Source organism: Salvelinus sp. IW2-2015, linkage group LG23, assembly GCF_002910315.2.
Source record: "Salvelinus sp. IW2-2015 linkage group LG23, ASM291031v2, whole genome shotgun sequence".
Lineage (NCBI taxonomy): Eukaryota > Metazoa > Chordata > Actinopteri > Salmoniformes > Salmonidae > Salvelinus > Salvelinus sp. IW2-2015.
In genome coordinates, this window is record NC_036863.1 from 28672241 (window position 1) to 28699359 (window position 27119).

The 27119-nt window shown below is 40.7% G+C and overlaps 1 protein-coding gene across 1 annotated transcript in view; it reads left to right on the forward strand.

Moving 5' to 3' along the window:
* Nucleotides 1-7906: 7906 nt before the first annotated feature.
* The window catches only part of LOC111951140 (cGMP-dependent 3',5'-cyclic phosphodiesterase-like), a 41830-nt gene continuing 22617 nt past the window's right edge, over nucleotides 7907-27119 (forward strand). The window contains exon 1 of the mRNA XM_023969171.2: nucleotides 7907-8259. Coding sequence (XP_023824939.1) covers nucleotides 8155-8259 — 105 coding nt within the window. The 5' untranslated portion in view covers nucleotides 7907-8154. The remainder of the gene's footprint in view (nucleotides 8260-27119) is intronic.

Below are 27119 nucleotides of genomic sequence, written 5' to 3' on the forward strand. Positions count from 1 at the left end.
CCAGCAAGAGCAGAGACAGTTTCATTCTACAGTATAGCCCTCACCCACACCCATTATACCCAGCAAGAGCAGAGACAGTTTCATTCTACAGTATATTGAAATGAAAACATACAGGCCTGAGGGTAATAGTAGGGGAGGCAGTATAGAACTACACTACAACAACAAACTCAAACAAAAATATTAGAGGCACGTGAGAAAAATAATCTAACCGCCATGTTGACTTTGAAGTTCCCTTTGATTGGGACATAATGACAAGGTTGGAGAGCTGCAGTCGTAAAGCCATCTAAGTTTAGACACAGAGCATTCTGTTCATGTTATTATGGTAACAGTGGTGGTCAGTAATTATTGGAGAGCAGGATTTCAACCCTGTCATTACTCAAGACCACAGCTTGTTGCATTACAGTGATGTGCAGTTTATATCACTTTCATTAATTGACAAATCTTTTAACAGTACCTTAACATAAAAATGAATCTGAGGGAAGGCTAGCTAGACACCGCCCTTAGAGCAGCCAGAGCAGGGAAAGAAGACTGATCTTGTTGCTGTTGTCCAGTGCCTGGCTGGTCGATCCCCAAGAGGTTTCTCTTTCTCTAGGCTGATTATGAATTGTTATCTGAATACCTTATTGTGATTAAGCAATGTTGATATCATTGTATGTCATTCAACATTTAAACTGTGTCTTTTGAATACAATGTGTATAGTTTTTATATTTCTTAAAATCATGATCCTACCATTCCTTTGATGTCTGAAGTCAGGATGCTTTGGCACTTTAAATCCTGTTTGACTTGTTTGGTTGATTTTTCTATTGTGTTATTAACTGTACGTTTGTTTATGTGTAACTCTGTGTTGTTGTTTTTGTCGCACTGCTTTATCTTGACCAGGTTGCAGTTGTAAATGAGAAATTGTTCTCAACTGGCCTACCTGGTTAAATAAAAGGTGAAATAATAAAATAAAATAAAAAGCCAAAGCATTGACAATTTAATATATCCAGTCCTACTGTAGAAGATGCTCAGAAATAAAAGGGCTGTCAGATAGTTTTTGAGGATTTCTCCTTCAGAGCTGTATCATCATAGAAACACAAAATTAGATTATTGGCACACCCTAGATCTCTGTTGGCAAATTGTTTGTGTTAGCCTTTGATATGTCTATGTGTGGAAATATGGCTCTCCTAAAACACTGTACTAGGTAGTCATTATATTATTATTCTCTTAGGTTATATTGTAATGTTAATGTACCTTAAAGGGTTTAAGACTGGGTCTCTGGCATGTTGCTACAGCACATTTAAACCCCCCCCCCCCCCCCCGCCCCCAACCACCACCATTTTCAATCGCCCATAAAGTTTTATTGGTGCTCTTGTGGGACTAAGTGCCTCTCGCTCAATAAAAAGGCTTTCTAATATCCTTTTATTTTTCAGCTGTCTGTCATTAGCTGTGAGGCTGTGTGGGTAATTGCTTTACATTAGGAACTCAGGGCTGGTGAAGTGGCTCAGTCACCCCTGGTAACAACCATGCACTCCCATTCACCCCCAGTTCTTACATCACCACCCCCATTAAGCTTCAACGTTACCATAACCTGCTCATACTTGACACACAAATGCTACGTTCATTATGGAATCTTAGATTTTAGAGCAACTTTTCTCACTTCCCCATCCTGCAGACATTTAGATCTTGCTGACTGGTCTATCATTTAATTACCTGACATTGATTTAAAAATGTCTCTATGTTTAATGGAAGTGGAAGCCCTGCATGCCAATTGCTGGTACAAAATGTTTTAGAATAACTTTTTCAGTGGTCCATCATGGAGCTAGATTAGAAACCAAAGAAGGAATAGATCTCTCTGGTGGTGTTCTGGTGTCATGAATCTTTAAAGGCTTTCTGAAGGACAAAATAAGAGTGAGGTGTTTATCTAATGGCATGCTAACCATTTCCGTTACAATACTGACGTATTCCACTCAGTTTCCACTCATAACAAAGTACTGTCCAGAATAGAGAGACAGTTAAATGTAATACCGGTAGATGAAGAAACATTTTATAAATGTTTTTTCTCAGCTTTTATAATAATTTGTATTGCTTGTATAAATCTCATGTTTGGTCATGTCAATAAATTGCTTATTGCTCAAGTGAATATTTGTATTAACTCTCTGCTAGTCAGCTCTCATTCAGGGGTAGTTGGTTTATTTTTATCATGCACATGATTTTCACTAAACCATTTAGAGATATGGGCCTTTCTATAAACAATGGGGCTAATGTGTGACATTGAGATAAACATTTCAAAATGGTTTTCATGCAGTTCCACATGTGTACCCAGAGGAATAAATGTGAATATATGCAAATTGGCCTCACCTATACAACACATATACAGTGACTTGCGAAAGTAATCACCCCCTTGGCATTTTTCCTATTTTGTTGCCTTACAACCTCGATTTTGGGGGGGTTTGTATCATTTGATTTACACAACATGCCTACCACTTTGAAGATGCAAAATATTTTTTATTGTGTAACGAACAAGAAATAAGACAAAAAAAAACAGAAAACTTGAGCATGCATAACTATCCACCCCCCAATGGCAATACTTTGTAGAGCCACCTTTTACAGCAATTATAGCTGCAAGTCTCTTGGGGTATGTTTATAAGCTTGGCACATCTAGCCACTGGGATTTTTGCCCATTCTTCAAGGCAAAACTGCTACAGCTCCTTCAAGTTGGATGGGTTCCGCTGGTGTACAGCAATCTTTAAATCATACCACAGATTCTCAATTGGATTGAGGTTTGGGCTTTGACTAGGCCATTCCAAGACATTTAAATGTTTCCCCTTAAGCCACTCGAGTGTTGCTTTAGCAGTATGCTTTGGGTCATTGTCCTGCTGGAAGGTGATCTCTGTCCCAGTCTCAAATCTCTGGAAGACTGTAATAGGTTTCCCTCAAGAATTTCCCTGTATTTAGCGCCATCCATTATTCCTTCAATTCTGACCAGTTTCCCAGTCCCTGCCAATGAAAAACATCCCCACAGCATGATGCTGCCACCACCATGCTTCACTGTGGGGATGGTATTCTCGGGGTGATGAGAAGTGTTAGGTTTGCACCAGACATAGTGTTTTTCTTGATGGCCAAAAAGCTAAATTCTTTCTCATCTGACCAGAGTGCCTTCTTCCATATGTTTGGGGAGTCTCCCACATGCCTTTTTCTTTAAGCAGAGGCTTTTTTTCTGGCCACTCTTCCATAAAGCCCAGCTCTGTGGAGTGATTTATTTGCCTGTCATCCAGGCAAAGGGTGGCTACTTTGAAGAATCTCAAATATAAAATACATTTTGATTTGTTTAACACTTTTTTGGTTACTACATGATTCCATATGTGTTACAGGGTTCAAGTTCAATGTCTAATTTAACTGATGAATGCTTAATATACTGTATGAAATAAATACTTACACTGCCATAAATGCAATGACAAAAATAATTGGTTTTATCGCTGCCTCCAGCTCAGCCTTGGGGCGGCGATATTCTCCAGCCTGTGCCCAGGGTCCTTCTCCGTCCAGAATCTCCACCCAAGTCCAGGAGTCCTGCGATCGCTGCTGCTGCCCGTTACCACGCTGCTTGGTCCTTTGTTGGTGGGTGCTTCTGTAACGGCTGTCTTCCTCCTCCTCTGACGAGGAGGAGTAGTAAGGATCGGAGGACCAAGGTGCAGCGTGGTAAGTATTCATTATGCCTTTTAATGAAAACGAAACTCGAACAAAACAGCAAAACTAACGATAAACGAGAATGAAACGAAACAGTCCTGTCTGGTGACATACACAAAGACAGAAAATAAGCACCCACGAAACACAGGTGAAAAAAGGCTACCTAAGTATGATTCTCAATCAGAGACAACTAACGACACCTGCCTCTGATTGAGAATCATACCAGGCCAAACGAAAAAAAAAAAACATAGAAACACGAACATAGATAACCCACCCAACTCACGCCCTGACCATACTAAAACAAAGAAATAACAAAAGAACTAAGGTCAGAACGTGACATTATGTCACACGATTTTGGACAAATCTGCCAAGACACCAACCATGATAAAGGGTTAAACAGGTTTTAAATCAACTTGGGAATTTCATTGAATATAGCTATGATCCCCCCTTATGTCTTAATGTAATGACATGAAAAAAATTGCCAGATTGTTATCAATTACTTATCAACAGCTGTAACAAGTTGTCTAGTGTAGGAAATCRTCACTGATAATCTAGTTTATAGAAAGACCCATATACTGTAATTCAGTTTTTATGCTTGATGGAAGATTGAGTTTATTTTATTCAAAGCTAATAGAATCACACGAGCCTATAACGTTTTATTTGTCTTATTATTATTGTCACGACTTTGGTCGAAGTCGGTCCCTCTCCTTGTTCGGGCGGTGTTCGGCAGTCGACGTCACCGGCCTTCTAGCCATCGCTGATCCATTTTTCATTTTCCATTTGTTTTGTTTCATTTTTCCACACACCTGGTTCTCATTGTCCCTCATTATGTGTTGTGTATTTAACCCTCTGTTTCCCCTATGTCTTTGTGTGGTATTGTTTATCTGTGTTGATGTATGCGCACGTTAGTCTGGTTGCGCTGGGTTATGTGTACCCGTTTTGTATTTCGTGTTCATTGTGCTGTGTGCTTTTGGTTCGCCTGAATAAAAGGCTCCATGTGCTACCAAATAGCTACCTGCTCTCCTGCGCCTCACTTCCTTGCAGCCACTTACGCATACCTGATAATTATACCCCCTTTTTCTCACAATTTCAATTATGATCTTGTCTCATCACTGCAACTTCCAAAAGGGCTCGGCGAAGGTTGAGACAAGAGTGCTCCGAAACATTACCCGCCAAACCATGCTCCTTAATAACTTCTTGGCTGAAATCCCATTAACGGGATCGATATGACAACAGCCAGTGAAAGTGCAGGGTTTGGAGGGTACTTTTAATTATGCACTATGAAAGTGCATAATTAAAATTCCTCAAACATACAAGTATTATATACCATTTTAAAGATAAACTTGTTGTTAATCCCACCACAGTTTCCGATTTTTCAAAAGGCTTTACGACAAAAGCATACCATGCAATTATGTTAGGTCAGCACCTAGTCACAGAAAAACACAGCCATTTTTCCAGCCAAAGAGAGGAGTCACAAAAAGCAGAAATAGAGATAAAATGAATCACTAACCTTTGATGATCTTCATCAGATGGCACTCATAGGACTTCATGTTACACAATACATGTATGTTTTGTTCGATAAAGTTCATATTTATATCCAAAAATCTCAGTTTACATAGGCGCATTATGTTCAGTAATGTTTTGCTTCCAAAACATCCAGTGATTTTGCAGAGAGCCACATCAATTTACAGAAATACTCATAATAAATATTGATAAAATATACAAGGGTTATGCATGGAATTATAGATAAACTTCTCCTTAATGCAACCGCTGTGTCAGATTTCAAAAAAGCTTTATGGAAAAAGCACACCATGCAATAATCTGAGTACAGCGCTCAGAGACCAAAACAAGCCATACAGATACCCGCCATGTTGTGGAGTCAACAGAAGTCAGAAATAGCATTATAAATATTCACTTACCTTTGATGATCTTCATCAGAATGCACTCCCAGGAATCCCAGTTCCACAATAAATGTTTGTTTTGTTCGATAAAAAATCCATAATTTATGTCCAAATACCTCCTTTTTGTTTGCAAGTTTAGTTCACAAATCCAAATCACACACAGCGCAGGCACTTAGTTCAGACGACAGTTCTATACATATGTTCGTAGAAACATGTCAAACGATGTATAGAAATCAATCTTTAGGATGTTTTTATCATAAATCTTCAATAATATTCCAACCGGACAATTCCTTTGTCTTTAGAAAGGAAAAGGAACGCAGCTAACTCTCACGGGCGCACGCCTGACTGAGCTCATGGCATTCTGCCAGACACCTGATTGAAACAGCTCTTATTCTTTCCCCTTCACAGTAGAAGCCTGAACAAGGTTCTAAAGACTGTTGATATCTAGTGGAAGCCTTAGGAAGTGCAATCGGACCAAATTCTACACTGTATATTGGATAGGCAAAGACTTGAAAACCTACAAACCTCATATTTCCCACTTCCTGGTTGGATTTTTTTCTCAGGTTTTTTGCCTACCATATGAGTTCTGTTATACTCCATACATCATTCAAACAGTTTTAGAAACTTCAGATTGTTTTCTATCAAAAAATCTACTAATAATATGCATATCTTAGCTTCTGGGCCTGAGTAGCAGGCAGTTTACTCTGGGCACCTTATTCATCCAAGCTACTCAATACTGCCCCCGAGCCATTAAGAAGTTTTAACACCTGCCACTTAACCCGAAAGCCAGCTGGACTAATGTGTCAGAGGAAAAACTGTTCAACTGACGTCAGCCTGCACCCACCCGGCCCACCACAAGGAGTCGCTTGAGCTCAATGAGCTACATAAAGCCACCCTGGCTAAACTCTCCCCCTAACGGACGACGCTGGGCCAATTGTGGACCGCCCTATAGGACTCCTGGTCATGGCGGTTGTGACACAGCATGGGATCGAACACAGGTCTGTAGTGACGCCTCAAGCACTGCAATACAGTGCCTTAGACCGCTGAGATGGCACTCATAGGACTTCATGTTACACAATACATGTATGTTTTGTTCGATAAAGTTCATATTTATATCCAAAAATCTCAGTTTAACATAAGGCGCATTATGTTCAGTAATGTTTTGCTTCCAAAACATCCAGTGATTTTGCAGAGAGCCACATCAATTTACAGAAATACTCATAATAAACATTGATAAAATATACAAGGGTTATGCATGGAATTATAGATAAACTTCTCCTTAATGCAACCGCTGTGTCAGATTTCAAATAGACCGCTGCGCCACTCGGGAGTCCTTTCTTTGTCTTATTTTCTGTGTCTCATTTCAAAGTTATGCCACATGCTGGTGGATTTATGGTTGTTTTCTTTGCTGTGCTTTTCACTAGGTAACTCAAAATCTTTTCAGTAAGTCTTGACAGGGGACAGGCCCGTTATGATATCAGGGTCTTTGTTATTTGCCCTCATTATCATATAAAGGACATTGTGTTGCATACTATTCCCCCGATGTTCTATCTGTGTTCAGCTTTTGCCTATCATTAACCAAACCTTTAATCTAGAAAGTCATATGATGCTACCACCTCTTGACTGTTTTGTTGCTAATATGACTCAGAGTCAAATGGATCTTGTGTCAATAGAGATGCCTCATCATGGGACCAAACATCATCATTGATGTCACATTGATGTAACAATCATCCTCCTGGATTATTAAAACGTTATTAAAACTTAGTTAATACCTTCATTTAATTAAATTTAAAACCAACCCGTTATCATAGGCTACCTACGGTACACTACAGACCAACCTGATAGTGCTATTCTAAGCTAATAGACTTGTGTGTGTGATAGAATGTTGCTCCATGAAGCCTTCTGTTGCAGGAGCTTGCACAAAGGCAACCCCCACTGAGCCAGCAAGCCGCTCTGACCCTGGTCTGAAACAATATCTCTCTCACTCACCGGCACTTAAAGATCAATATCACTGTGTGTGTGTGTGTGTGTGTGTGTGTGTGAGTGAGAGAGCGAGCGAGCGAAAGAGAGGGGGGAGAGAGAGATACTTCTGAAGGTATTTCCTCTTTGCCCCTATGTCTGTTTTTGGAACCCTGCAGTTGTTCTGGAGCAGGTGGGGATGACATTGAGGATATTCACAGACATTCACACAAACATGCAGTTTCCATACAAGTGTGCACATACGGATTGCCTAAACCACACACACACACAACATAATAACCCCACTCACAGTATTATTATGACAGACAAGGGGGGCGGGGCTGAGTGGAGAGAATGTTGGAGGGGAGGAGATTTGAAGAGAGTCTTGAGAGAGAGACAGAGAGAGGGGTAGACCGAGAGAGAAACCTGGAGCTTGCACAGAAATGTGTAGGCTTGTTTATGTACTGAGACTGTCTCCACTTACTCTGACAACCAGAGTTATAGATGAAGAGAGCCAAAGAGACTGATAGAAAGATATTATTAGTGGCTGAAGGACAGAGACAAATAGAAAACGAGATAAAGAAAGAGAGACAGAGAGATAGGAGGAAGTAATAGAAACACAGGCATTATGCTGCGGTGGGTTCTTATTGCCCTGTTTCGCTTCTTCAGGGGAGCAGGACGGCAGGTGTTCCCGCCAGTGGAGGAGAGAGCGGCGTACTCAAACTCCGTACAGGTAAGACTTTGCTCTCCTTATCTGCCCTCTTCCAGCACCAGGACATACAGTACTAACCAGTGTCCCAGCCTCACACCGTCTGTCTCCTGCCACCAGTATCTGTAGTCCACAAACTTAAGGACTGGCTTATGACAGTCTCTGTGAGATATGATCAGTCACCATAGTGACAGCTGTCAGTCAACAGCAGTGTGCGGGTTTCTTCTTTTTTATAATGTTTCAACTAAAATCCGTTGCATGCTGTAGTGAGTAAATCTATGTGAGAGAGAGATGATTCCCACCAGCTCAGAGTTGGAAGTGTTTATAATTTCCATGCTCAGCTGATTGGTAGAGTCATCTGGTATGGCTGTGCTGTTTAGATTTGTCAAATGCAGGTGGACGTTCCAATTTGACCAAATGGTTCATGTTTTACTGGTGGCAATGTGGAGTGTTTGTGTATCTGTGTCTTAGTCTGTGTGTTAGAGGGACGTTAGCCACCTGTTAGACCCCCCCTAAAATTCTACACATTTTGCCATCGGGTAAAGATAACAATTTGCAGTTTTATAGCTAATCTCATGCTATTCTACATATTTTGCAATGATTCTAAAAGAGTTGTGCATTTTTAAGCTAATTTCCTGCAATTCTACACATATTGCCATGGGGCAGAGAGGAACACGTGCAGTTTTATAGCTAATCCCATGCTATTCTACACATTTTGCAATGAGGCAGAGATAATTGAGCAGTTCTAAAGATATTTTCCTGCTATTCTACACATGTTGCCATGATGCTGAGAGAACATTTTGCAGTGTTACAGCAATTGTTATTATATTTTTACGTCTGTTCGGGGAGGGNTTCCTGCTATTCTACACATGTTGCCATGATGCTGAGAGAACATTTTGCAGTGTTACAGCAATTGTTATTATATTTTTACGTCTGTTCGGGGAGGGGGCCTACCATAGAAGTCCAATTCAAATACTAGAGGGGCCATGTCATAAACCCTCAAAGTTCCAGAATGGGGTGAAAATGGCAGCCATATTGGTCAGGGAGAAATCCAACCCAGTCTAATTGGAATAAATGGCAGTAGAGGCATAATGCAGATTTGACTTATGCAGGAAAGTAAAACAAAGAATAAATGTTCACATTTTTGTATTCTTGGAAAGCTGAGAGTTATTATATGATACAATATCAGTACTTATCTAAGTCCTATCATCTACTGATTCCAGCCAGTGTATGGCTGTGGATTGACTGCATTGTTTTAATGGAATGTTGTCATAATGGCAGTTAATTTGAAAACTTAATGGAATCATTCCTATAAAACTGGCTGGCTACCTAGCTAACAAACATACAGTGCAGATAAATTCTTCAAATTCATTATTTTACACAATATCTTATCACAGCACTGGCAAACCATGGTTGAACAACTCCCTGACCAAAATGGCTGACCTTAATCCCATCATAAGAAGTTTCATGGCCATTCTAGTATTCTAATTCCTAATTATATGGGGGCGACCTTCAGGGGGCCCCCAACCCCAAATGTACAGAACCAATCAAAAGTTTGGACACACCTAATCATTCCAGGGGTTTTCTTTATGTTCTACATTGTAGAATAATAGTGAAAACATCAAAACTATGAAATAGCACATATGGAATCATGCAGTAACCAAAAAAGTGTTAAACAAATCAAAATATATTTTATATTTGAGATTCTTCAAAGTAGCCACCCTTTGCCTTGCGGGGGCTGCTGGGGTGTGTGGTATGCCAGTGCTGTTATTGTAACATTCATTTGAAGTTAACAGTGTAACATTGTGAAGTGTAAATATTGCATATGACTTCCTTCGGCCCTCTGATGCTATTTTAGTTTTAGGAGAATTCACAAGGAACTCTCGTCAGACCCTCATACACAGGCTTCAGAGCTGCAGGAGAACAGATCAGATACAGCTCTTTTACAGCCAMAGAATAATATTTTAGTGAACTTTCAGTGTTGGTAATGTTTTTCGTAATTTATTTCAGCTTTTTAAAACTTGTTTAATGTCATCCTTCTCTCTTTCTGGTACATTTAGTGTAGAAGCTGCCCCTCTTCCATATTGACTGTCTGCATCATTAGCCTGGTCCTTATTGCTGTGCTGAGGAAACTTGTTTGGCTAGTGGGCGTTCATAGCTGTCAGATAAGAAAGCAGCTTTGGCTCAGTGTTTATGTGTGTCTGCATGGGCGATTGTGTTTATTTTAGCTTTATTCATAGTGAACAGTGGCTGGTTGAAATGCAGCAGTCAGTGTGATGGAGGATATTATTAGTTTTACAAGCAGTGATAGTCAGACAGTGATAGTATCCTCAGTCCCTGGGGTCCCACCAGGCAAGGTGAATTAACCAGGAAAGGTTAATTATCCATGACTGGCTGACAGGCTGTTATTATGACTCTCCCTACAGGGTAGAGCTCATTGTCTAGGGAAGGACAGTTTGTTTAGCACAGAAGCAAGGATATTAGCATGAGGGCCACTTACACATGACATTTCTATTTGTGATTGAACTGAGTATCAAACCCTGAGAGCAAACATGTACTTACTCATGAAAGGGCTTACTGTACATTGATTCTGTTTTGAAGTATCCCAGTAAGTCAACAGAGCAATGGATTCATCTGTTCTCAGCCTCATTTCTAGCCTCGCAAGCCTCCCGATCTCGCAAGCTTACATGAATGTTCACTGCACAGTCTTGTAATTACAAGGCTACCTCATTTGGGCAATTATAATCATAACCTTTCCACCCCACCCTTGTATTACAATCTCTTCACTGGTCTGTTTTCTTGTTTTGGGAGTGTACACTTAAAATAGAAAGACTCACAACACCATCATTGTGTAGTAAAACCATAAAAAGTAGTGCACCTATGGTGAGATCTGCTGTTTATAGTAAACCTAATGTAAATGTTATGATACACTGAATGTATTTAAAAATAGACTGGAAGTACTCTGAAACACCCAAATTGGTTCTTTAATCTGAATAATTGTGTTCTTAAGTGAGTGTTGGGAAAACACTTTTGGTGTTTCAGTGCATTTAAAAGGCAACATTAAAACATTAAGAATAAGTTTTGGCAGACTGTCTCCCATACAATCAAATGGTTTTAAATTGTAAATGGTTTATAGCATAAATATTGATTGAGGATTTCATTAAATATTTTGATTAACATTTTAAAGAAGACACTGGGAATTGAATAATTTTTCCAGGGTAGACTTTGGCACTAATTATAGGCTACAGTTGCCAGGCCCATTGTGAGATTATAAATAATGTTGCAATCAAAATGTTTAAGGTTATGTAAGTTATAGCAGAGGTCACATGTGTATAGTGGGCCTTCATCAATGGCATTCATGTAAGAAGGTAGTTGTGAAACCGGGTCTCCAACTTGTCAAAACACTGCCTAAGTGCACTCAGCCAATCTTCAAGACTAAACTGGTGTGCAAAACCACCCTTGTTACACCGAGCACTGGAGCCCGTTCCAGACTTGAGATGAGTAGACATAACATGGACTCAAGTCATGTTAAATCACCTTATCTCAAGTCTGAATAGGGCCTATAGAGAATAGAGTTTTGTGAAATTCCACCTTTATTATGGAGTGAAAGTTGGACAGGGGAGGCAAGAAATGTAACCCCTGAATGCTGGGGCAGTAAGATGGCAAATGTATTTGAAATGTTACCCACAACCAGACAGCCTCATACCATATGAGGAACTTGGTCCCCCATATCAGAATACAAATGTTTAGATTAAAGGAAAAATGTAAACTTCAACCATTGTGCTGCCATGCTGTTCAGAATTCAACACACTATCATAGCTTATTGTGAAAAAGACACAAATTACTTATTTGAAATTCATGACAGGCAGGCACACTGTCACGCCCTGACCATAGAGAGCCTTTGTTTTTCTATGGTATAGTAGGTCAGGGCGTGACTGGGGGGTTTTCTAGTTATTATTTTCTATGTGGGGTTCTAGTTTAGTTTTTCTATGTTGGTGTTTGGTATGATTCCCAATTAGAGGCAGCTGGCTATTGTTGTCTCTAATTGGGGTTCATATTTAAGTAGTATTTTTTCCACCTGTGCTTTATGGGATGTTGTTTTGAGTTAGTGCATGTAGCACCTCTGTAGTCACGGTTCGTTGTTTGTTTGGTTCTTTCTTTRTTGTTTTGTGCCTTTTCAAATAAATCTTATGTGGAAACCATATCGCGCTGCAGTTTGGTCTGATAATTATTCCAGCGAACGTGACAGAATTAACATAATGAGAATCAGAGGGTTAAATAGGGAAATGATAATAACTTAATGGGAACCAGGTGTGTACAATCAAGACATAACAAATGGAAAAAAGAAACGTGGATCGGTGGCAGCTAGAAATCCGGTGATGACGAACGCCGCCCGAACAAGGAGAGGCACCAACTTCGGCGAAAGTTGTGACACACACAAAAAAGTCCATTGTGTATTACACAATTTTCTTTCTTCAAAACGTATTTGTGTACATTACACAAATTCCAATTAGTTGTGGCTAACATTAGCTAAGCTTGCTAGGTGGCTAACATTAGCTAGGCTAAGGGTTAAGATTAGGGTTAGGGGTGAAAGTTAGGTTTAGGGATTAGGGTTAAAGTTAGGGTTAGGTAACATGCTACAGTAGCTAAGTAGTTAAAGGGTTAAGGTTAGGGTTAGGAGTTAGGTTAAATGGTTAAGGTTAGGTGTTAGGTTAAATGGTTAAGGTTAGGGAAAAGGGTTAGCTAACATGCTAAGTAGTTGCAAAGTAGATTTTTAAAAAGTAGTTGCAAAGTTGCTAAAGCTGCCCATGATGAGATTCGAACACCCAACCTTTGGGTTGCTAGACATTCACGTTAGGCTCTCGACCAACCTCCCTCCTATCTGAAGTAACCTACTATCTGTGATTGAAATGCACTGTATACAAAATCTTATACTGCACACTGTATATAAAATTGTGTACAGCACACAAAATATGTTTTTTTCTTTGTGTACCTGTCACAAATGTCCAATTAGCTATTTGTGTCTATTTCAAAATAATCTGTGATACTGGGTTGTCAGAATTCCCCCAGTCTGAGGCATGGAGGTGAAGAAAGGGCATTCGTGGCAGCTGTGCCCTCTAGCAAACTCTACGGATGAGTAAAAAACAGGCACGTTTGTGGATGCCTCCCCTGTATTCGGGTCCTTCATGAACTCAGACAGGTGAGAGCACACCAAATGCTCACAGGAAAAGGTGAAGCGAGACGTTTTACTCTGCCCAAAATCTGTCCATGAAAATAAGCCCACGAAGTGAGGAATTTTTGTATGGAGGTCAATGAGAGAGTGTTTTGGTCCATTTTTGGGGGGAATTGCTAACTTGCTACGTAAAGCTTATTTGATCGAAGATAAGTTTTGTAATGGTTAGGTTGTTACAAATGCACTGATATAAGAGGACGCATGTAGCATTTCGTCAACTTACCCCAAAACAACTTTATATCGGAATTGTGCTTGTTGTCATAGATAGAGGACTCATCATTGCTATAACCCGTTTTAGCATGGACATTGTCATTCAGGGCTTCCACCGTTTTAAAGTAGTCAACTGGGTGGGGATTCCTATGAGTTGGAAGCAATCAGCCAATGAAGGAATTGACTACTTTAAAATGGAGATAGCCTCAATGGCACAGATATAAAGATGAGTCCTCTATCTATCTCAATTGCCTGTTGTGGACACACATATTTGCCCTCTCATTGACTAGAATGATCCCACCTGATCTTGCTTCCTCCCGCTTGCCTTCCATCTTCGATGACATGTTTTTCCATTGTTAGTAGTAACAAGACTATCTTGTCAATATCATAGAAAATCTTCGACGCTCAGATAAAACTGTCCACAACAATCCATGTATGTGTCAATGAAAACGTGAGTGCAATGATATCAAATTGAGAAAGGAAACGGTAAAGGAATTCACTCAATAAGAATATTTTATTTGTGTAGCATTTCAGCCACTAATACTAATAATCCAAGTCAAACAGCCATTTTAATTCATTGATCAGTTTTCATGATGCTACATGTAGTTGTTAATTGCCACATCCTTGCTTGCACCTTTTTGTGCACGTGTTTTAAATTAAGGCCTGCTTTTTAGTTAATACTGCTTACTTGTTTGCCTACTAACTTTATGAGCTGTATCTATTGTTTGATGTATGTATGTAAATAACCACTGCCAATTTAGCCTGCTCTAGCATTGGCCTTCCATACCACACCATGTTATTGCATCCTACTTTTGACAATTCATATTGTTATTTTGTTGCTATATTTGCATAGCTTAATCATGTATGCATTTTGCTATTGATATGTTTAATAATTGTAAATTCATATTGCAATTTATTAATATTACAATATTGAGAACCTAATTATGTATTTATGTTTAATTTATGTCTCCCTGCAGAAAAACATACATACAAGAATCACAGACTAATGCCAACTGAACTGTTAATCATATCATCTAACTCAACTGTACCGTAATTCAATCCATCTGAAAAACTTTCCATGCATGTAACATCATCTGAATATAAAGACTCAGGTCAATACATTAGCATAAAGTGTCACTGGCCACTTTAATAAATGGAACACTAGTCACTTTAATAATGTTTACATATTTTGCATTACTCATCTCATATGTATATACTGTATTCTATTCAACTGTATCTTATTCTGTGCCACTCTGACATTGCTCGTCCATATATTTATATATTCTTAATTCCCTTTACTTAGATTTGTGTGTATTGGGTATATGTTGTGAAGATGTTAGTTATTACTGTAAGGCGTCTAGGTGTAGCAGGTAAGGCGGAGTCGGGCGCAGGACAGAGATGAGTAATAAACATAACTTTACTCATAACAACAAATATTCCAAGAAGGAAAATAATCAAGCTCACAAATGAGACCAACTTACAATGAACAAACACGCACAAAACCATGGGGGAAACAGAGGGTTAAATAATTAATTAAACAATTAATTATGGGAATGGAAACCAGGTGTGTACAATGAAGACAAAACAAATGGAAAATGAAAAGTGGATCGGTGGCGGCTAGAAAACCGGTGACGTCGACCCCCGAATGCCGCCCGAACAAGGAGAGGGACCAACTTCGGCAGAAGTCGTGACAATGAGCTAGAAACACAAGCATTTCGCTACACCCACAATAACATCTGCTCAACATGTGTATGTGACCAATACAATTTGATTTGGTGGATTGTATTGAGCGATCGTATTGAGCCCTGGACTGAAGTTATGTACAMGTTTTGTATAAGTGTTACTTCTAGCAGTCATTGCCTGTATTTTTTTTTAAAGAATATTAATATGATAAATACATCACAGAATCATAAAACACGGGACGAGATGTTAAAACTGTCCATTGTGCCAATAGATGGTATACACTCACATGAGATTTGCCGTGATGTTGACAGAGTGGCATGGGAGGTTTATTTCTTAGACTGGGTTAAGATGTCAATTTTGGGACACATCCTCAGTAGTGTGCCTTCGAATCAGTGGGTGTTTCGGCCTTTAATCACTAAACACCCTCATCAAAGGTGGCCAGCTAAAGCGTGATCAAGCCTTAGCTTGTGTCCCATGCCCAATTAAGATTTCCCACGGGACTATGCAAGGGGGATCTGAATTGGGTTCTCAGGTGGGGGTGGGGGGTCATGAAGTTATAGCCCAGCAAGGGTCCTTCCGTTTGATCCAGATCCACTGGCTGCCTCTTTCAGCTGCTTGAGAAACTGCTCTGACGGTCTGCCGCAGAGCCTGTCCATGGATTCCAAGTTCTTTCAGCAACCTGATGGTGGAAGAAGCCACGAATCCTCTGCATCCCACTTCAACTGGCCAGACTTTTGCATTCCAGCCACGCTGAGTTGCGTCTGCTGCCAACTCTGTGTAACGCAGTTTCTTACGCTCGTAGGCCTCTTCAACGGAGTTTTCCCACGGGACTGTGAGCTCTATGATGTACACAGCCTTTCGTGAAGGGGACCAGAGTACCATGTCTGGCCTAAGGTTGGTAGAAGCAATCTCAGGTGGAAAAATGAGTTGCTGGCCAATATCGACAAGCATCTTCCAGTCCCGGGCCATGCCTAGGTGTCCAGTTTCTGGCTTTGTAGGAGGATGCTTGGGCCTTTTCTGTCCCTCCCGGATGAATGTTGTTGTTTTGACAGGATTGCTTGTTTTTGGAGGTAAATGATTGGGTTGGCACTCTCTTTGGTTCTCAAGTGCTGCAGCCAGCTTCGTTGAGGACTGATTGTGCCATCCAGTGTACGGCCTTGGTAGAGGCTGGGTTCTTGCAACTTGTATTATATGCCTGGAGAGTCGCTGGAGCTGGGCAGAGGGGGCTAGGTCGGAGGTCTCGCATAGCCATTGATGGTAGGTTTTTTTTGGTGATGGAATGCAATCATAACAGCTCTTATGATGAAGCTGATGTTGCTTGCCTCCAATTTGCCAAAGCTCATCCAGTTGATCTTTCTCCTCTCCAGGCCTTCCCCCGCGTCCATTTGCCTTTGTTTAGCAAGACAGACAGCTTTGCACATTCTTGCAGTCTCCTCTGTCTGCGCACCTCCTGCCAGACTTCCTGCGTTCAGATGTTGTTGCCTTATGGAAGTTGGTTTGCTTGCTGCAGGCCAAAGCCTCCTCTTCCATGCTGGAGTATTCCCCAACAATGTATTGGTGTTTCAGGGGGCTGATGGTTGCTGGTGCACAGCTTGGATGATGTCATTCGTCCGTTTGTAGAGGAGGTGCAGCTTGCTAATGTCTGGTTTTGAGTCTTCATTAGTTTTAAGTCATTTACTTCTAGAGCACTTGTACGTCCTCCGTTAGACTATGTAAGAGGTAGTTCAAGACCCTTTCCATATAGAGAGCCGGATGTTACTCCCCAGGATCGTGGACCAGCCATTTTCTTCACGTATGAGGTAATGGTTCGCTCCATATTCCCAACTGTTGTTATTGGGACTCATAGACGGTGAGTGGCCATCATACCCGGGGGAAAAGTCCAAACTGTGAGCCAAAGCTTGAGCTTCCAGGCAGTAGGGTCTTGTTGATGTTCTCAACCGTCGGCGATGTCCTGTCTTACTTGCTGCATTTGATCTTTATCCCGGAGGTTTCGTTGTACCATCTACCCAGGCTCTTGACGGGTTGCTCAGACACCGTTGGTATGGTTCATCTCCAATGCAGAACGCTCACATCTTTAAGCTGTCCCTTGACTATGGAGATGCTTCGAGATTTGCTTGGCTTGATTTCATCCGGGCCCACTTGATGTTATCCGCAGTTTTGCAAGTAGCCGTCCTGGTGCATGCTGCAGGTGGTGGTCAGTGTAGTCATGTCATCCATGTATGCTCGGATGGGTGGGAGACGGAGCCTTCCTTAGTTCTCTCACCGCGCCACTCTCTCGATGCCTGATTGATGACTTCATGGCCATAGTGAAGGCCAGAGGTAAATTGTACAGCTGCCATTATGCCCACTTCCAAGCGCTGGCATGTTGTTGTGAAGTCAGGTGTTTTGAAACCAATTGCAGGTCTTGGAAATAGGCTTTACCAGTGTAGTGATGGGTTCTGGTACGTGGAAAAGTTGAAGGATTCCCAGAGGAGTTCATGGGAACTGAGCCAAGGCATTGGCCAGGTCGGGAGAAGATGACATAGAGGTTCTCTTGTCCTTCTTGCTGTTTGGATCTGGTGCCAAATCATACTAGTATGTGTCAGGCAACAGAGAACGAGGAATGCCTGCTTTCTGTACAGATGTATCAATGTACTTGTTCTTTTCCAGGTAAGTGGACAGCCTCTGTGCTATTATACTGAAAAAGATCTTTGAACTGTCTTACTTTATCAATATAAACATTTTATACCTGTTAATGTTTTCATTTGATAATTTGCCAATGAAATATAAAGCATTTGAAGCTTCAAAATTATTTATTGAAAAGTAATTTTGKACTCATTAGTTATTATTCTAGACAAACTTAGTTTTGTGAAAACAAATGAATACATTGTCCTTTGTTTGAGCATAATAATGAACATTTTTGACCTTTTGGAATTACTGATGAGTTTGTAAATGCACCATATAAGATCAGGGAATATACACTGAGAAAAGTGACTCTCATTTACAGTATTTGGAAACTCCTGCACTAGACAGGATGTAAAACACCACAATAGTGTTTAGAAGCTTTAGAGAGAGGAAAGAGCACCAAAAGAGAAGGGATCTAATTCTGCACTAAACAGAACTCAAAACGCCATAATAGTGTTTTCAACCTTCTCAGTGTTCGTGCTCCCAGTCTCTGACAAGGTGCTGCACATTTTTTGATTATTTGGTTACAAACACCATGTCATGTTTCAGAACACCTCAGGATGAATGTTTCAGTACACCTTAAATCTTTCCCAATACCCTCACAACCGTATGCTTAAATACTCCAGCAAAGTTTATGTTTCATCTCCTTTAAGGTGGTGGTAGCTCATTTGCCACTAGTTTTAGTGTTACGAAGCACTTCATTTTATTTGTGTAGAACTTATATCAGCGACTTGTCTTCTTCCCACTCAGCACTGTAATCGCTGAATATGTCCACAGCATCCTCCCATGAGTCCTCTGACAGTTTCAGTTGGTCTTCTATGCAAACTGACAGACAGGCAGGCAGGCAGGCATGTGTCTGTGCAAGGCATCAAGGCAGCTCAGCTTCAGAGATAGTCAGGGATGTTGTTGACCATAGAGCCCCATGATGTCTCTGCCCATTAGTGATGCCACAGTGGACTCTTAACTCTGATGCGTAGCTGTCTCTACACAGCACTTGTCAGTGGGGTGCCTTTCTATGCGGGTGATGCTCAGCTCTAACTAAGATCCTCCACAGCCTTGTTTGCTGATGGAGACAGGCCTGCTGGGAGGCTGGTGTTGGCATTTGAGCTGCTCGTCAAAGCACAGTTAGGGTGAGGACAGCGCTCAGTGTTTTTGACTGTCACTGTCAGTTCTCTGACGTACTGTGTGCGCATGCAATAGGGTAAAAATAGGGAAGGTATTTCTGGGTCACAACTAGCATGCTGCTAATCAATATGGATCAATTTACATCAGCAACCATCTGTCAGACCCCTGGTCTTTACCCTCAAACCCCTCTGCTGTTTACAGACACCAACAAACAGTGTTTTTCTGACTACAGTGGAGGCTAGAGGCACTCTAATGTCCTGTCTCACTGTGTACATCTCTCTTCTGTCTTCCCATTAAGCCCTCTACAACTTTGTTTATATATATTCAGACTTCCCTGTTAAGATAAAGTTCCTAAATCTGCATCACTGGAGCACTGATATTTACAGTATACAGTACCAGTCAAAGGTTAGGACACACCGAAACATTCCAGGGTTTTTCTTTATTTTTACTATTTTCTATATTGTGGAATAATAGTGAAGACATCAAAACTATGAAATAACACATATGGAATCATGTAGTAACCAAAAAAGTGTTCAACAAATCAAAATATGATTTCTATTTCAGATTCTTCAAAGTAGCCACCTTTAGCCTAGATGACAGTCTTGCACACACATGGCACACTCTTCTCTCAACCAGCTTCACGAGGTAGTCACCTGGAATGCATTTCAATTAATAGGTGTGCCTTGTTAAAAGGTAATTTGTGGAATTTCTTTACTTATTAATGTGTTTGAGCCAATCACTTTTGTTGTGATAAGGTAGGGGTGGTATACAGAAGATAGCCCTATTTGGTAAAAGACCAAGTCCATATATTGGAAAAAACAGCTCAAATAAGCAAAGAGAAACGACAGTCCATCATTACTTTAAGACATGAAGGTCAATCAATCCGTAAACTGTAAAGTTTCTTCAAGTGCATTCGCAAAAAACATCAAGCGCTATGATGAAACTGGCTCTCATGAGGACCGTCACAGGAGAGGAAGACCCAGAGTTACCTCTGCTGCAGAGGATAAGATCAGTAGAGTTACCAGCCTCAGAAATTGCAGCCCAAATAAATGCTTCACATAGTTCAAGTAACAGACACATCTCAACATCAACTGTTCAGAGGAGACTGTGAATTAAGCCTTCATGGTCGAATTGCTGCAAAGAAACCACTACTAAAGAACACCAATAAGGAGAAAAGACTTGCTTGGGCCAAGAAACACGAGCAATGGACATTAGACTGGTGGAAATCTGTCCTTTGGTCTGAGGAGTCCAAACTTGAGATTTTTGGTTCCAACCACTGTGTCTTTGTGAGACGCGGAGTAGGTGAATGGATGTTCTCTGCAGGTGTGGTTCCCACTGTAAAGAATGGGGGGGGGGTGATGGCGTGGGGTGCTTTGCTGGTGACACTGTCAGTGATTTATTTAGAATTCAAGGCACACTTAACCAGCATGGCTACCACAGCATTCAACAGCAATACGCCATCCCCTCTGTTTTGCGCTTAGTGGGACTATCATTTGTTTTTCAACAGGACAATGACCCAACACACATCCAGGCTGTGTAAGGGCTATTTGACCAAGAAGGAGAGTGATGGAGTGCTGCATCAGATTACCTGGTCTCCACAATCACCCGACCTCAACCCAAATGAGATGGTTTGGGATGAATTGGACCGCAGAGTGAAGGAAAAGCAGCCAACAAGTGCTCAGCATATGTGGGAACTCCTTCAAGACTGTTGGAAAAGCATTCCAGGTGAAGATGGTTGAGAGAATGCCAAGAGTGTGCAAAGCTGTCATCAAGGCAAAGGGTGGCTACTTTGAAAAATCTCAAATATAAAATATATTTTGATTTGTTTAACACGTTTTTGGTTACTACATGATTACATATGTGTTATTTCATAGTTTTGATGTTTCCACTATTATTCTACAATGTAGAAAATAGTAAAAATAAAGAAAAACCCTTGAAGGAGTAGGTGTCCAAACTTTTGACTGGTTCTGTATGTATCCACAGTACATTCTCTCACAACTATATTTTATTCACATGGAATGAGGCTGAAAACCATTCAAATGAGCTACTTATGCTTTTACTACTATGCTATTTCTATAGGAACACCCTCAGATTGCTCAGTCCCAGTGCTTTCAGGCAGTCCTCCAATGGCATAAGGCTGAACCAAAGGTCTCAACACCCCATATTAACACTGACATATTAGCAGCAGATAACGCTATGTGTAATAAACTGTGGCTGATGAAAAGAGCAGATTGTGAGTGTAAGCTACCTGTCAAAGGGTAAAAGACAGGTGTTTGATGTCCAGGGATGAGTGCATCTGGCAAGCAAATGAATACAGGCCAGAGTCATAGTGTTGACATTCCCAATGAGGATGGTGGGGATGTTTTGGCATGTCTGTGTGCCACTGTTATTGTCTGTATGTGATGAAAGAGGTCTTTCACCACATATACACTATACATCTGGTTTACAACTTCCCAGTGGATTAAGCTAGTATCCTACGTAGGCAGACTGTAGTATGGTGAATGTCCCCTTGTTTATCCTCCTGATGGCCTATTTAGATATAGGTGTAATGCACTCAAATAACTGTAAAATTATAATATCATAGCCATGTGTATAATACTGGACAGGCTCTCTCTCATCCCAACTTAGTCTTTTTTAACAAGTGGGATCCCTCTGTCACCCCGAAGTCTGCCCTAGTTCTGTGTCCCAGTCTTGTCTCAGTGTGTCTCATTTATTAACGTATCATACATAGCCTGCTTCACACATCTCATAGCAGCAACCTCCTGACCTGTGACCTATTTTATGTACATTTCTATACACACAGTACCAAACATAAAGCAGACCCAGGGAACAAAGGTCCACTGAGGCCAAAGCGGGAATACTTGTATGAATACTATTCCATACAGTGTTATCCTACTAGAGTGGAGTCTAATGGGAGCAGACTACAAGACACATCGCTACTGTTTATAGGACAAAGTCTGAACACTGTCTTAAGATAAACACTGAGTGGACTCATTTACTCTGTGTGTGTGCGTGTGCACGCACGTGTGTAATCAGAAAAGGTAATGCTCACTCAATCGTCACAGTAGGTCTTGCATGGTCTTGTGTTATAATTGTTTCATCCGACACCTCTACCAGCCAACTCTGGCTCTAGTAGCAGCAGTCAATAAATATGATTAGGCTTTGATATGAAAGTGTTGAGATGGAGTGCTTTTGTTCGCTCTACCTCTTTCATAAATTATTTGAAATTTGTTTTCCAGCAATGATAGTGTTTATGCTACCTATGAAGTGACAGAAGAGAGACTTCAATTCTGCTCAAACTCGGACAGAGGTAACCTCCAGGCTGGCCTGCGTAGCCACAGGTCGAAAGTCGGATGTTAATTACCTCAGATGAGGCAGCTCAGGAGTTGAAGCAGGACTGTATTGTAAAGCAGAGGCCTGCCATATAGTGTAGGTGGAGGCCTATTCTTTGCAGGTGATGTGATTACTCAGTGCTTATATTCTCCGTAAGGTTACTGTGACCTTTAGCATAGATCAATTCACCCAGCAGACACATGACTCCAGACGCAATGGGTGCTCCGCTCCACATCCTCCCTCCCTCCCTCCACACACCCACCCTACTGGGGGAATTCAGATGCATTACTGACGGGTGGCCAGCTCTAGGAAGAGCCTTGGTGGTTCCAAACTTCTTCCATTTAAGAATGATGGAGGCCACTGTGTTCTTGGGGACCTTCAATGTTGCAGACATTTTTTGGTATCCTTTCCCAGATCTGTGCCTCGACACAATCCTGTCTTGGAGCTCTACGGACAATTCCTTTGACCTCATGGCTTGGTTTTTGCTCTGACATGCAATGTCAACTGTGGGACCTTATATAGACAGGTGTGTGCCTTTTCAAATCATGTCCAATCAATTGAATTTACTACAGGTGGACTCCAATCAAGTTGTAGAAACAGGATGCACCTGAGCTCAATTTCGAGTCTCATAGTAAAGGGTCTGAATACTTATGTAAATAATGTTTGCTTTGTTTTGTCATTATGGGGTATTGTATGTAGATTGATGAGGAAATGTTTTAACTTAATCCATTTTAGAATAAGGCTGTAAAATAACAAAATGTGGAAAAGGTCAAGGGGTCTGAATACTTTCCGAATGCACTGTGCCTTAACTCACTCTGGTTTAGGGTTGCAAAGCTACTGGTAATTTACTAAAGTTACTGGAATCTTCAGTCATTTTGGTAATTAACGGGTAATCTATGGTAACTTTGGTAATTTCTACTTGAATAACTTTTAAAAAGTGTATTCTTATATAGTATTTATGTGTTCATAATTCTACTGAATTGACCATATGGTTCAAGAGAAAATAACCTAATTAATGAAAATAGCATCTAATCAACAATGGCATTATTTTCAATTAACTTATTTTCAATTAACTTTGCCAAATATAGACGTTTTTCACAACTGCCACCAGTTTGGCGCCAAAACATTTACAACAAAGAAATATAAGGTAAAATGTATTATACGTATATACACTACCAGTCAAAGGTTTTGACACACCTACTCACTCAAGGGTTTTTCTTTATTTTTTACTATTTTCTACATTGTAGAATAATAGTGAAGACATCAAAACTATGAAATAACACATATGGAATCATGTAGTAACCAAAAAAGTGTTAAACAAATCAAAATATATTTTATATTTGAGATTCTTTAACGTAGCCAGCTTTGCACACACTTGGCCAGATTCACTTGGCCAGATTTTCTCAACCAGATTCATGAGGTAGTCACCTGGAATGCATTTCAATTAACAGGTGTGCGATGTTAAAAGGCAATCTGGGAAATTTCTTTACATCTTAATGCGTTTGAACCAATCAGTTGTATTGTGACAAGTTAGGGGTGGTATACAGAAGATAGTCCTATTTGGTCAATTCTATTGGTAAAAAAAAAATGAAATGATTTTCATTTAGATCGTTCTTATTTAGATTTCATCTTTCCCATCTGCTCCTGTTTTGGCCTTGGAAAGATATGTCTGTAAGTTGGTACATGTTGTTTTCAAGTGTTTAGCACATGCTTTCATTAATACAAACTGTGATTTCTGTCAGCTTCATGTTTTCACATCACAGCTTTTAAGTTCGCAAATGTGCTAAGCGAATTGAGCTAACAAATCGCCATACACTTTTTAAAATTGTTCAAAATTTTTATTGGTCACATACTGTCACGGCTGTTGAATGAACAGGACCAAGGTGCAGCGTGGTGAGCGTACATTTTCTTTTATTTAAAAAAATTACGCCAACAAAACAACAAACGAGAAAACAACCGTGAAGCTAAAGGCTATAGTGCCAACAACATAGACAACTTCCCACAAAGACAGGTGGGAAAAAGGGCTACCTAAGTATGGTTCTCAATCAGAGACAACGATAGACAGCTGTCCCTGATTGAGAACCCTACCCGGCCAAAACATAGAAATACAAATAATAGAATATTGAATACCCACCCCAACTCACACCCTGACCAAACCAAAATAGACACATAAACAGGATCTCTAAGGTCAGGGCGTGACACATACACATGGTTAGTAGGCGTTATTGCGAGTGTAGCGAAATGCTTATGCTTCTAGATCCGACAGTGCAGCAGTATCTAACAGGTAATATCTAACCAATTCCACAACAAAACCTAATACACACAATCTAGTAAAGGAATGGGATGAGAATATATTACAATGTAAGTATTAAATATATGGATGAGCAGTGACAGAGTGGCTAAGATGCAATAGATAGTAAAGAATAGATAGTGAATGATAAAGTATATACATATGAGATGAGTAATGCGAGATATGTAMACATTCTTAAAGTGGCATTAATAAAGTGACTAGTGTTCCATTTATTAAAGTGGCCAATGATATCAAGTCTGTAGGTAGGCAGCCGCTTCTCTGTGCTAGTGGTGGCTGTTTAACAATCTGATCGCCTTGAGATAGAAGCTGTTTTTCAATCTCTCTGTCCCAGATTTGATGCACCTGTACTGACCTCGCCTTCTGGATGGAAGTGGGGTGAACAGGCAGTGGCTCGGGTGGTTATTGTCCTTGATGATCTTTTTGCCTTCCTGTGACATCGGGTGTTGTAGGTGTCCTGGAGGGCAGGTAGTTTGCCCCCGCTGATGCGTTGTGCAGACCGTACCACCTTCTGGAGAGCCCTGAGGTTGTGGGCGGTGCAGTTGCCGCACCAGGCGGTGATACAGCCTGACAGGATGCTCTCAATAATGCACCTGTAAAAGTTAGTGAGGTCTTTTGGTGACAAGCCACATTTTTTCAGCCTCCTGAGGTTGAAGAGGTGCTGTCTGTGTGGGTGGACCATTGTAGTTTGTCGGTGATATGTACTGAGGAACTTTCCACCTTCTCCACTGCTGTCCCATCGATGTGGATAGGGGGGTGCTCCCTCTGCTGTTTCCTGAAGTCCACGATCATCTCTTTTGTTTTGCTGACATTGAGAGGTTATTTTCCTACACCACACTCCGAGGGCCCTCACCTCCTCCCTGTAGGCCGTCTCGTTGTTGTTGGCAATCAAGCCTAATACTGTAGTGTCGTCTGCAAACTTGATGATTGAGTTGGAGACGTGCATGGCCATGCAGTCATGGGTGAACAGGGAGTACAGGAGAGGGCTGAGAACGCACCCTTGTGGGGCCCCAGGGTTAAGGATCAGCGGGGTGGAGATGTTGTTTCCTACCCTCACCACCTGGGGGCGGCCCGTCATGAAGTCTGGTTTCTGGGATTAAGGATGATCACTGTGTATGATGAAGTTGTTTCTCCAGACCTGTTTGTAACTTAGACTAAGGCAAGTGGAGGTTTCCTGTGTGGCAAGTATGTTTGTACCACAGGTGGCTGGTTGCACCTTAATTGGGGAGGATGGGCTCATAGTACTGGCTCAAACGGAATTAATGGAATGGTATCCAGCACATCAAACACATAGTTTCCATGTGTTTGCTACCATTCCATTCACTCCATTCCAGCCATTATTATGAGCCTTCCTCCCATCAGCAGCCTCCTGTGGTGTGTATGTATATGTGGAAGATTGAAACGAATTATCACTTCACTACAAATATTAAATCATTCTTGGTGTTCCATATTCTTCTGGCCCAGAGAGCTGATATAAGTCCAAGTTTATGAACTTCATCAATAAATGATCATGCATTATAAAACAGGGACCCTCTCCAGGTGCATTCCCTATGCGTGTGAACATTAAAGTGTTGTTGATATTACTGAAAAACATAGCTATAAAAGAATATTAAAACCAGCTTCCATTTTAATTGTGCAAAATTATGAAGGCACGGATAAAGCCACATGTTCTTTGGTAATGCAATGAAAGGGAACATACAGCCACAACAGAAATGATTGGCATAAAGATGGCAAAAAAGACAAATAATACAAATACTGAGCTATATGGTATGCTCAAACAAAATTATATTATATTATACTAATACAAAAGTAAAAAAATAAAATCTAAAAAAGATGTCAAAATTATTGGCACCCATTTTCAATACTTTGTGCATCCTCCCCTTGGGAGGATAGCAGCACTTAGCCTTTTTCTATAATGTTTTATGAGATTGAAGAACACATTGGGAGGGATCTTAGACCATTCATACATAGAGTCTTTCCAGATCCTTGATATGCTTCATTCTGCACTTACAGACTGCCCCCTGCAATTCAAATCACAGGTTTTCAATGGGGTTCAAGTCTGGAGACTGAGATGGCTATTGCATGTTGATTTTGTGGTTTCGTGGTGGATTTTGCTGTGTGCTTGGGGTCATTGTCTTGCTAGAAAATCCACTTGCGACCAAGTTTCAGCCTCCTGATAGAGGCAACCAGGTTTTTGGCTAAAATGTCCTGGTACTTGGTATAGTTCATCATGCCGTTAACCTTAACAAGAGAAAAACAGCCCCATAACATCAAAGATCCACCACCATATTATACAGTAGATATGAGATTATTTTCTGATATGCATCC